Here is a 12,900-nt window from a genome sequence, read left to right as displayed (position 1 = left end):
GAAAAGTTGGTCTTGAGCCCACTAACATTGAATTCTGCTGTCACATGTAATTATATGCTAAGAGCAGACACAAATGATTCAGACTAGGACTTCCATTCCGATTTGGGAAGAAGTGACACTTGAGAGAGCTGTTAGCTGATCTGTATGGAGGCTAGACTAGAGGCAAGTCTGGGATTTTGGATGGGGAAAGTAATGGAGGATTGGTTTCAAGGTTGGGAACATTATTATGGGGTACAATCTGTGGGGTTGGATATTTGTTTTCAATAGGCATGGGGAAATCCCCTCCAAAAGAGGTCCCAGAAAGTGGCTGGGGGCCCACTCTGAATCAATCAAGTCTGATGTTAGTATATTATCGTCATGTGGGAGCAAGATAATGTCGGAGGTCGGGGAGGAATAGCAGGCATTAATAGCCCATTCACAATAACCATGACTGATTTGAAATAGTAAGATCTAGTGCTCAGGGTTGCATATTTTTATGTAATAACGTATTAAATACAAAATAAAAGGTCTCACTGCCAATTTTTTATTCAATCTTTTTTATACATGATATGAAACAGACAGTGTAATTCTGTTCTGTGGGACTTCTCATTGCTGAAAACATATTTTCAATCACTAAAATAATTCCACATTTTTACAGATTGTCTACGCAATCTTTTACAGTCCCCATGGCAGGAGACTGAACAGCAGTCGCTATTTATTAAGCTTGCCTATGCCTGTTAATGGCAATGATATTTTCTGTTGTAAGTTGCTGGAATGTGAGATGAAAGTGGCACTATGGTCTTTACAGGGCATCAGGGATCTGAATGAACAGGTGTATTTCTTTATTCAAACAGATTGAAGTATTGCAGAATTATTAGTGCAAAGACTGAGATGTAAGAGTGAATTATAATAGTGTCTTCAGTGTCAAATAAGCTACAGTGAGAGATAGATATAAAGAGAGAAAGAAAAATTAAGTTTAGAGAAAAAGTGACTGAAAGGAAAAAAATTCTTAAGAGTTGAAGAAGAGTTTCAATAGCACCAAACACTTTTCATATTGTTAAAAGGATACTCAGACTTGAAGTGACTTCGTGACAATTTACTTGTAGCTACTGGCAGAAGTACAGCAATCTAAACCAATCGAATGCGTTTAATTTGTAAACCTGACAATAATATGCCATTAGAATTTTAGAATCCCTACAGTGTGGAAACAGGCCCTTCAGCCCAACAAATCCACATCGACCTTCTGAAGAGTCATCTGCCCAGACCCATTCCCCTACCCTGTTACTCTACATTTACCTTTTTTTTTTGAACTCTTTGTTTCAATTAATGTATGTTTATTTAGACAAGATGAAGAGAAGTGAAATGAGATAAAGCTTTTGTTATTGCTATTGCAATGCCCCTGTCTGATTGTTACTTTTTTAGGATTGTTAAGAGTAGCAATTATCTTCAAAACATTTTTCTGAATAGGTTTTCTTTGGGTTTATTTCAAAATATGTCATTTTTATTTTATGACTCATTGGTTTCAATGTGCATATTGAATGATTAGGCATGGAGGATGCAGGGCAAGAGAATGGGCATGGAAGGCCTGAAGGCATTATGGAGGACATGGAATGAGTCATAGCAGGTCATGCGTAAGGCCTTTTAAGCATAGCTTGCAAGAGTTTCCTGAATCCAAACTATAGTTCATAACTCCTCCGAGTTCCATTTCCTTAAGAAGCTTAGCAGAATCCTCAAAGCAGAATCCACAACCCTAGGGTTGTGCTGGTGGTTGTGGAGTGTGGAGAGTTATAAGACACCTACACCCACAATGGAATCAACTGGGCTCGGGTTTGAACTTGGTTGGGGGGGAGTGGTGAGGGGGCTTGTCCGTGAAACTTGCTTGCTCAGTGAGTATTGACAGGAATTATGGAATTAGATCATGTTTGACATTTTGGCTCGACCTTCTGAAATAGTCAAGGCCAAAACCTTCCACTGGGCATGATATATGATCCTTGTTGTCCTATTTTAATAATCCAAAGTTCTGGATTTCAGTATGTCACCTGAAGAAACTATCAAATTGGAAGTTTGTTGCTGTGATGACGAAGTTGCTTTGGGCTAAACCTAATTGTTTGAGACAAAATAATTGCTTCACATCTTCCAACTCATATAATCAAGGAATCCCTACAGTGTTGAAACAGGTCCTTCAGCCCAACCAGTCCACAGCGACCCTCCAAAGAGCAATTCACCCAGATCCACTCCCCCACCTTATTAGTCTACATTTACCCCTGATGAGTGCACCTAACCTACACACCCCTGAACACTGTGGGCAATTTAGCGTGGGCAATTCACCTAACCTGCACACCTTGGAGCCCCTGGAGGAAACCCATGCAGACACGGAGAATATGCAAACTCCACAGTTGTGGAGTTACAGTCTCTCCTATAGAGTTACAGTCATTTGGTGGTTTGAGTCTCTTCCATACTCTCTGGCAATTATCTAACAGGCACAAATAGCTTCAAAATGTTTACTGAGATCGCAGTCTGAAATATCAAGTGGTCAAAGTGAATCCACAATAGAGGGTAAAAATGCTGTCTCCATTAACTTCTGTATGTAAATTCACCATGAAAATAGTTTAACCTATCGTTTACTGTCCCTTAAATGTCTGCTACTATGTCTCTATTGATGTATCCTGAAGCCTAATAAACCACTTTAATTCAGTTATCTTAACTCTCATGCCCACATTAATTTAATATTCAGATTGAAATATTATTCTTAGACCAATAGTCTCTCATTTAAACTGAATGTAAATGTAATCAAATTATGGTCACTACCAGACCTGGTAGCGTCCATACCTCCGGGCCAGAAGGCTTAGATTCAAATCCGGAGTGTGTTATAACATGTCCAAAGAGATTAATTTATAAATAGCTATTGTGGTTGCTGCTACTTAGGATTGTCTTTACTCTGAAGTCAATAATTAACCCTGTCACACTAAACAATGTAAAACAATTGATTCTAACCTGCTCTCTGGTCAGTTCCAAAACACACTGCTCTATGAATAACCTCAAAAGTATTCTATGAACTTCTCATCCAGTCTACTATTAATCTGACTTTTCTAGTGTCTATGTAGAATAAAGCTATCCTTGGTTATTGTTGTCCCCTTATCACAGGCAGCCAATATTTTTTCTTGTACGCTTTTTCTTGTCTATATAAATTTATATTTATAGGCCCTGTAGATGTTTCCTATTCATGACTTATTTCCCCTCCTATTACTCATCTTCACCTAAATTGATTCTACATCCTCTTCTGCTGAAACAGATTCATTGCACAAATGCTATCCTTGATTAATAATGCTATCTCTCCACCTTTTACCTTGATTCTTAATCTTGATTATCACATACACTTCAATATTCCGGACCAAATCCTTATCCTCCTGCAGCCCCATCTCCATCATGGTGATCAGATCATATTTAATTGCATCAATATATGCTATTGGGTAGTTTACTTTGTTATAAATGTTGTGAATAATTGGATTGAAGTCAAGTATGAGATCATTATACTCTCAGGTCATGTGAAATAATGGCATGATTGTATCATGAATATATCTCTTAAAGGTATACTGGCATACGGACTGAAGGACAAAACACAACAAATAGGAGCCCAGTTTGCATAACTTTATAGGATTCCTAGCTAAGTCTAGTTGTCTGAGAGTTTGGGGGTACTTGATGGACTTTTGAGCATATGTGAAGTCCCATTACTTTTCAAACTCCTGTTTCACCCAGGTTCCATCAGAGTAGGAAACTGCTGGCCTGAACATTCTGAAGTGACATCAACTCTATCAGTACTATCTAAGTGAAATTTATCATTTTAAAAAGTTGCAGCAGTTTTAAAAAATGTTTGTGCTTGCTGAGCTCCTATTCAGTGCTGCAACTTGTAGAATGGGTGCATGAAGTGATGGAAACCAAGCAACAAAAACACTGAGATGAGGAAATAACACATTTATATCAAATTATGCTGCCACGATTTTAATTGAGGTGTGACTTGTTGATTTCAAAGCAGTCTAGCTTCCACAATCAAAGAGCCAAGATAACCGGTGACCAGTCTAAATATGGATTCTGGAGTGTGGTGCTGGAAAAGCACAGCAGGTCAGGCAGAATCCGAGGAGCAGGAGAATCGACGTTTCGGGCTAAAACATATTCCCCGAATTTTCGATTCTTCTGCTCCTTGGATGCTACCTGACCTGCTATGCTTTTCCAGCACCACACTTTCGATTCTAATCTCCAGCATCTGCAGTCCTCACTTTCGCCTAAATATGGATTGTATTTTAATGATCATCATTGGATGTTCTCTTGGGTGAAATTTCATCAATCTTCAAAAAAGAAAATGCAGGACACCTTGGGGAAGCTCTGCAAATATTAACATGTTTTTCAGTGAGATTTAGATTTGTGGGCATTAAGAAGAGTTAGCATTAATCATTCTTTTTCACTTTTGTTTTCTCCTCTAACATTCCAAGCAATAGTTTGGCTTCTTATGAAAAATGTTTGAAACAATTGGCAACAAATATATTTATAAGTCCTCTTTCAGTTTAATTGTTGAATGAATTTCTGTGCTTTATATCTCTTTATTTGAAAGGTTTATTCAGAAGTTAGCTTTCCACCTCCAATATTGATATCTGAATTTATATGTGATACCATAAAGTACATTTTATGAACTCCTAATCCCAGTGCACACATTTGGCTGCCAGACCTCACATTGGAAGTTTAGGAGCAAGACTAGTAAACTGTGCTGGATTTTATATTCATCTTAATCATTGCAAATCCTGCAGGGCTCACTAATCTCTGTGATAGCTTTCAATGCTTGCTAGAACATAAATGTAAAGAAATTCAATGAAATTTACACTCCAGATGCCATGTAATATCTAATACAGATTTTGGTTTTGCGCTTAACACTACATCCAGTATGCCTCCAAATTTTTGACTAACCTAGATGTATTCTTGAAAGGAGGCAGACCTGTACTTTAGCAGCAGAATAAACCACAATGGGTCTGTAGCCCCATAAGTATAAGGATAATAGTTGACCCTTCACAAGTCTACTGGAATTCAGGGAATCCTTTAATTTGACTGGGAATGGCAGGTATTCATAGTTCTAAGACCTATTTTTGTGATTTTATGGGATGTGAATATCATTTGTTGCTCATCCCTTTCTGCATATTTTGCTAGGCCTTTTTACATGGCAACCACATTGTTCTGGTTCTGAAGTTACAAGTAAGGATTGCAAATTTTCTTCCTTAAAAGGCATTAGTAAATTAGATTTTTGTTTTACAACAACCAATGATCATTTCTACTGAGGTTAACATTTTATTCCAAAGTTTTATTAATTTCAAATCCACCAGCCACCAATGTGGGATTTGAACCTAGTTGACTGACCCCCTACCAACCCACCCTCCCCTCCCAACACCTTCCTACGCCACCACAGGAATTGTAAGACCTGCACCCAGACCTCCCCCCCCCCCCCCCCCCCCCGCCTTCCACATCCATCAGAGTTTTACCTGCACTGCCACACATTGCATTTACAGCATCCATTGCTCCCGATGCGGTCTCCTCTACATCGGGGAGACAGGATAGCTACTTGCAGAACGCTTCAGAGAACATCTCCAGGTCACCTTCACTAACCAACCCCATCGTCAAACACTTCAACTTGCCCTCCCAGTCCGTTAAGGACATGCAGGTCCTGGGTCTCCTCCTCCACCTGATTCCTGGAGGAAGAATGCCTCATCTTCTACCTTGGGACTCTCCAACCACACGTCATTAATGTGGATTTCACCAGTTTCCTCATTTCCCTTCCTCCACCTTATCCCAGATCCAACCTTCCAATTCGACACTACACTCATGACCTGTCCTACCTGTCCATCATCCTTCCCACCTATCCGCTCACCCTCGTCTCCGACCTATCACCATTACCCCCACTTCCATCTTCCTGTTGCACTCTCAGCTACTTTCCCCCAAGCCCCACCACCCTCCCATTTATTTCTCCACCTCCTTGGCTCACCAAGAAAAGGTTTTGCCCATAACATCGATTCTCCTGTTCCTCAGATGCTGCCTGACCTGCAGTGTTTTTCCAGCACCACATTCTCGACTCTGACTGACCCTCATGTCTATTGACATTGCCAGAATGCCACCATGTTCAGTCTAGGTCATTGTGGACCTGTCTGGGAGGAGACAGAGACAGGTCATCTCCTGAAGGGAATGCCCCAGTCAACCCTTTTGATAGGCAGCTACTCATTAAAAAATACAGTAATTGAAACTCTTTAGAGAGTGCTTAATAGAGGATATATGTGGCTTTTTGATTTTATTAATCTTATAGTCCCAATCTTCGGTGACAATACTGTTAATTTTTATTGCCATAAACATAACGTAAAATGTGAAAGAAAATATAGGAAATCTCAAAACATCACCTTGACTGACTGGATGTTCTCCCACTATTCCCATCCTATTGGGAATGTTTCTTGTAGTAGTTGGAACCAGGAAATGTTATAGAATTTAAAAAAATATAGAATTACTTCCGTGTGAAAGCGGGCCATTTGACCCATTGAGTCCACACTGACCGTCCAAAAAATATCTCACCCAGACTCACATCTTTACCCTATCCCTGTAACTCTGTATTTCCCATAACTAATCCACCTAATCTACATATCCCAGGACACTATGGACAATTTAGCATGGCCAATCAACCTAACCAACACATCTTTGGACTGAGAGGAAACTGAAGAACCCAGAGGAAACCCATGTAGACACGGGGCGAATGTGCAAACTCTATACAGTCATTCAAAGGTAGAATTGAACCAATGTACCTGGTGCTGTGAGGCAACAATGCTAACCAGTGAGCCACCATGCCACCCCAAGGCACTCTGTCAGAATATCCAGAACCAGCTATGATGGAGAATCCTAGAAGAGAAAATTCAACATTTGGGATACAGCTACACCTAGCAAGTTAAAATCAGTTTATTTAATTATTACCAATGAAACAGCACTTTCAATGATTAATGTTTGAATTTTACTGATTTTCTTGCAGGGATCTGAGATTTAACAGGATCAGAGAAATTCCACCTGGAGCTTTTAAGAGGCAAAAGAACCTAAACACACTGTGAGTGATTATTCAGTTTCGGTTGTTAACCTCATTTTATGCACTCAGCAAGTAAACTATAGAGGTACACCTGTGGATAGCAATTCTGCACTGGAGATATTCATCAGAGGGAGTATGTCATTTCTGTTACTGCATCATGTGCTCCAAATAATGTTGTATTTTTAAGCTAAATGAAAATAATATTATTGTATGTAATCATTCAAAACTGAGCTCATATAAAATTGACTTATTCATACAGTATATGTTCTTTTTAGCAAATATGAGGTGTTGCGTTTAGTAAGGCAAACTAGGGCAGGACTTATTAAGTTAATGGTGGGGCCCTGGGGAGTGTTGTCAAACAATGAAACCTAGGGGTGCAGTTGCATAATTCCTTGAATGTGGAGTACCAGGTAGACAGGGTAGTGAAGATTGTCTTCATTAGTAATTCATTGAGTATAGGAGTTTGGATGTCATGATGTGGCTGTACAGGCCACTTGCAGAATATTGGTTCAATTCTGGTGTCCCTGAAAAATGTTGTTAAACTTGGAAAGATTGAGAGAAAATTTCCAAAGATATTGCTGGGATTGGAGGGCTTGAGTTACAAGGAGAGGGTGAATAAGCTGGGGATATTTTCCGTGGAGCATCGGAGGCTAAGGGGTGAACTTATAGAGGTTTATGAAATCATAATGGACATGGACATTGATAGGGTGAATAACCAGGGTCTTTCACTAGGGAAGGGAAGCCCAAACAAGAGGGTTATAGGTTTTATGGTGAGAGGGGTGTGATTTATAAGAGACCTGAGGGGCAACCTTTTCACAGAAAGTGTGATGCATGTATGTATGTATAACTCTATGACTGTATGGACATAGTGTGTTTATGTCACATGAAACACACACAATTGATGGTAGCAATGTTCCAGATAATTAATAACTGTGTCAAGGGCCAAATGCTGTAGTTGCAATATCTAATTGTGATATCCAAAACACATGAACAAATTCCTACTAATTGTTCCTCATCTATTTTTGTCAAGAATTTTGTTTAATTTATTATTTTTTAAATGTTTTCCTAAGCTATGAACTCCTTGGCCAAGGTGTTGCTGGTTATCTGCTTCTAAGCCTGTACCAATTCTGCATGTTTTCCAGTAATTGAAAGGTGGCCAAGCATGGTAGCTGTGTGACATCATTACAGCTTTCATAGAACATAGAACAGTACAGCACAGAACAGGCCCTTCAGCCCACGAGGTTGTGCCGACCATTGATCCTCATGTATGCACCCTCAAATTTCTGTGACCATATGCATGTCCAGCAGTCTCTTAAATGTCCCCAATGACCTTGCTTCCACAACTGCTGCTGGCAAAGCATTCCATGCTCTCACAACTCTCTGTGTAAAGAACCCGCCTCTGACATCCCCTCTATACTTTCCTCCAACCAGCTTAAAACTATGAGCCCTCATGTTAGCCATTTCTACCCTGGGAAATAGTCTCTGGCTATCTGCTCTATCTATGCCTCTCATTATCTTGTATACCTCAATTAGGTCCCCTCTCCTCCTCCTTTTCTCCAATGAAAAAAGTCCGAGCTCAGTCCACCTCTCTTCATAAGATAAGCCCTCCAGTCCAGACAGCATCCATGTAAACCTCCTCTGAACCCTCTCCAAAGCATCCACATCTTTCCTATAATAGGGCGACCAGAACTGGACGCAGTATTCCAAGTGCGGTTTAACCAAAGTTTTATAGAGCTGCAACAAGATCTCATAACTCTTAAACTCAATCCCCCTCTAAGGAAAGCCAAAACACCATATGCTTTCTTAACAACCCTGTCTACTTGGGTGGCCATTTTAAGGGATCTATGTACCTGCACACCAAGATCCCTCTGTTCCTCCACACTGCCAAGAATCCTATCCTTAATCTTGTACTCAGCTTTCAAATTCGACCTTCCAAAATGCATCACCTCACATTTATCCAGGTTGAACTCCATCTGCCACCTCTCAGCTCATCTTTGCATCCTGTCAATGTCCCGCTGCAGTCTACCACAGCCCTCTGTAGTGTCAATGACACCTCCAACCTTTGTGTCGTCTGCAAACTTGCTGAACCATCCTTCAATCCCCTCATCCAAGTCATTAATAAAAATTACAAACAATACAGGCCCAAGGACAGAGCCCTGTGGAACACCACTCACCACTGACTTCCAGGCAGAATATTTTCCTTCTACTACCACTCGCTGTCTTCTGTTGGCCAGCCAATTCTGTATCCAGACAGCTATGTTCCCCTGAATCCCATTCCTCCTGACCTTCTGAATGAGCTACCATGGGGAACTTTATCAAATGCCTTGCTGAAATCTGCATACACCACATCCACAGCTCAACCCTCATCAACTTTTCTGGTCACATCCTCAAAGAACTCGATCAGGTTTGTGAGGCATGACCTGCCCCTCACAAAGCCATGTTGACCGCATTTAATCAAGCCATGCTCTTCCAGATGGTCATAAATCCTATCCCTCAGAATCCTTTCTAACACCTTGCAGACAACAGACGTGAGACTTACTGGTCTGTAATTGATGGGGATTTCCCTATTTCCTTTCTTGAAGAGAGGAATTACATTTGCCTCTCTCCAGTCCTCAGGTACGACTTCAGTGGAGAGCGAGGATGCAAAGATCTCTGCAAGTGGTGAAGCAATCGCATTTCTCATTTCCCAAAGCATACGAGGACAAATCTGGTCCAGGCCTGGCGACTTGTCAATCCTAATGTTTGGCAAAATTTTCAGCACATCAGCTTCCTCTATCTCAATCCATTTCAGCATGCACACCTGCTCTTCAAAGGTTTCATTCACTACAAAGTTTGTTTCTTTCATAAAAACAGAATCAAAAAACTCATTTAGGGCTTCCTCTACCACCTCAGACTCCACACACAAGTTCCCTATGCTATCCCTGATCGGTCCTACTCTTTCTTTGACCATTCTCTTATTCCTCACATAAGTGTAAAATGCCTTTCATTTGATGTTTATTATTTCATTCTGTCAACTGTCTTTAGACAAGGTTTTTGTGCAAGACATTGCAGATGTAAAGTTATATCCTAGTTCTTGAAACAACTGTACCTTTTGAAGAAAATCCTGATGCAGTACCAAAGCATGTGTCATGAGATAGTTCCAAAGGACAGAGATTTCCTTTTAGCTTATTATACACTATATCAGAATATTTCTTGGAACTGTGCTAAGACTCTGTTTGAGAGTCATGAGCATTGAGTATGGTGTTCTTGCCAAGAATGTTAGAAGAACAACAGACTGACTCACTGCATTGTTACTCAGCAGGTGTGATTAAAATACTCCTATAACAACTAAACTTGGGCATCAGAAAAATTCATGAATATGTACAAGATCAGTGAAATTCACTATTGATATATTTTTAGAATTTGTGAAGGAAATGGTTGCAAAATTAATTTCATTCCTAAAACGACATGAATAGATATTTTCAGGTGTTTTAGTTAGTTTGCTAAGATAAATTGAATAAAACAAAACCAAAATCTGCAGCATGAGAATGTAACAATATAAGAAATATAACAAGAAGTTAAAGTATATTACTTGACCCTTTGAACCACCTTGGACATTCAAGAAGATTGAGGCTAATCTTCAAACTAAATTTGATATTTTCACAAAGTTGCCATATTCCTTCATTTTCTTTGTCCCCATAAATATATTGAAAAATGTCTTGAACATATCCTATGTTTAAACATCCACAATTTTATTGAGTAGGAATTCTTGAGTTTCACAACCTTTGAGCAAAGCAATGCCTCCTCATTTTTGGTTTGAATGATTTAATCCGTTGTTCTGAGACAATGAATTTGTGTTCTCAATTTCTTGCAAAGGAAGGCATCTTTTTTAGCCTATGCCTGTTAAGCCTTTTAAGAATGTGATATGTTTCTGTTAAATCACCACTGATTCTTTTTCCCACCAGTGAATATAATCCTAGTCTACCATTCTGTTCTCATAGGACAATTCCACTAATTGCATGAATCAGTCCAATTAATCTTTTCTATTACCCCAACAGTTACTTTGCATCTTCCTCACGGATAGGTTTCCCACAAAATTGAACATGCTATACTTACCTCTAATCTTATTCATTATTGTAGATTGTAAATAGTTGATGTGTATTTTGCAGTACTGGAATAGTCACAGCTAACCAACTTGTTTATTTTTAACCTCTGTGTTTGGCCAATTACGTTATTCCTGAAGAAGGGCTTATGCCTGAAACATTGATTCTCCTTCTCCAGCAACACATTTTTAAGCAATTACGTTATTCACAAGCTATGCTTATATAACACTCCCCAATCCTATGAATGCTAATTGTGTGTAGTAATCTCTTGTGAAGCACTCTTTGAATATTACTTGAAAATCCAAATAAACTACATCGATTCATTTCCACTTATCAAACTGTCAGTTACATTGTTTAAAGACTAACAAATTTGTCAAACATGATTTATCTTTCATAAATACGTGCTGCACCTGCTTAATCAGATCATGATTAGTGTGCTGTTACCAAGTATTTGATCATAGATTCTGGTATTTTACCGACTAATGGTGGCTGTCATTTCCATTTTCTCTTTTTTTAAATATGGAGTTCTGTTTCCGAACACACATTCATTGAGAACTGTTCTACAGTCTAAGGAGCATTGAAGATAAAAACCAACACATCCACTCTCTCTGCAGCTAGTTCTCTAAAACCATAGGATGTGGTTAATCAGATCTAGGACGTACTGATTTCTTTAAGCTCCTGATTTTCTATAAGTGTTTGAATCCGTATTATTTCTGGACTGTTTTGTATCTTTTACCTTAGAGAGAGATACAAAGTGTTTCAATAATGTTTCTGACATTCCTTATTTCCCATTATGATTTCCCCTGACTCTATCTTTAATGGTCTCATGTCTTCTTTTGTTCATCCCTTTCTATTTGTGTGCCTCTGGAAATATTTATAAACTTCTTTCATGTTTCCTGCTAATTTACTCTCATATTGTTCTTTCTTATCAATCTTTTGATCTTCCTTTGCTGTATTCTAAACATTTCCCAATCCTTATGCTTTCTATTGTTTTTTGGTAATATAAGTTACTTCCTTTGAACTACTGCTGTAGTTAATTACTCTTAGCCTTGGTTGAGCCACTTTTTCTGGGTGTTTTTGTAAATCTGTAAATTTTGTATTCATTCTTTGAATTAACCTGGTCAACACTTGCTTGTCTTAATCTACTTTGGCCAACATAGCTCTAAAATTTGCTTTCTTTAGATATAGGATACTTGTTTTTCATCAATTAAATCTATTCATGGCAACAAAAATTCTTTCTTCTTATAATAGTTCTTCTATAGAGATTCCTTCACAACAAGGATATTAATTAAACCTTTCTCATTGTGCAATACTAAATCTAAAGTAGTCTGATCCTTAATTGCTTCCTGAATACACTGATCTGGAAACTATCTTGTAAACAGTCATTGAATAATCTGTAATACCATGACTGAAAATTTCCTTAACCCAGTCTGTAAGAAGATGAAAGTTCCCATAAATTACTGTATACCCTTATTGCATAAGTCCCCAACTTTTTGATTCATACTTAGCATATTTTAGGTTTCTGTTCTTCCTACATTTACATGTGTTGGCATTTTCCAGTTCTATATCCATAACTCCAAAACCACCCTTTTTAGATGTATGCAGCCTAGCTTCACAAGATCTCAAAACTACCATAAAGCCCCAATTGAAATTCTCTAATGGTTTTGACATGGTGCATTATTCCTCATCCTCATTATCACTTTTCCACAACATTCATTGGACTGAAAATCCTTCAACACCTGT

At 38.8% G+C, this 12,900-nt stretch overlaps 1 protein-coding gene across 2 annotated transcripts in view; it reads left to right on the top strand.

Annotated features, from left to right (window-relative positions):
* Nucleotides 1-12,900, top strand: part of LOC140477143 (peroxidasin homolog) — a 583,119-nt gene that overhangs the window by 177,933 nt on the left and 392,286 nt on the right. For both annotated transcript variants that reach the window (XM_072570507.1, XM_072570508.1), the window contains exon 2: nt 7,025-7,096. In XM_072570507.1, the coding sequence (XP_072426608.1) occupies nt 7,025-7,096 (72 nt within the window). The remainder of the gene's footprint in view (nt 1-7,024; nt 7,097-12,900) is intronic.

Source organism: Chiloscyllium punctatum, chromosome 5, assembly GCF_047496795.1.
Source record: "Chiloscyllium punctatum isolate Juve2018m chromosome 5, sChiPun1.3, whole genome shotgun sequence".
In the NCBI taxonomy this organism is placed as follows: domain Eukaryota; kingdom Metazoa; phylum Chordata; class Chondrichthyes; order Orectolobiformes; family Hemiscylliidae; genus Chiloscyllium; species Chiloscyllium punctatum.
Note: the sequence above shows the minus strand (reverse complement) of the source record. Positions and strands in the feature narration are given on the sequence as shown.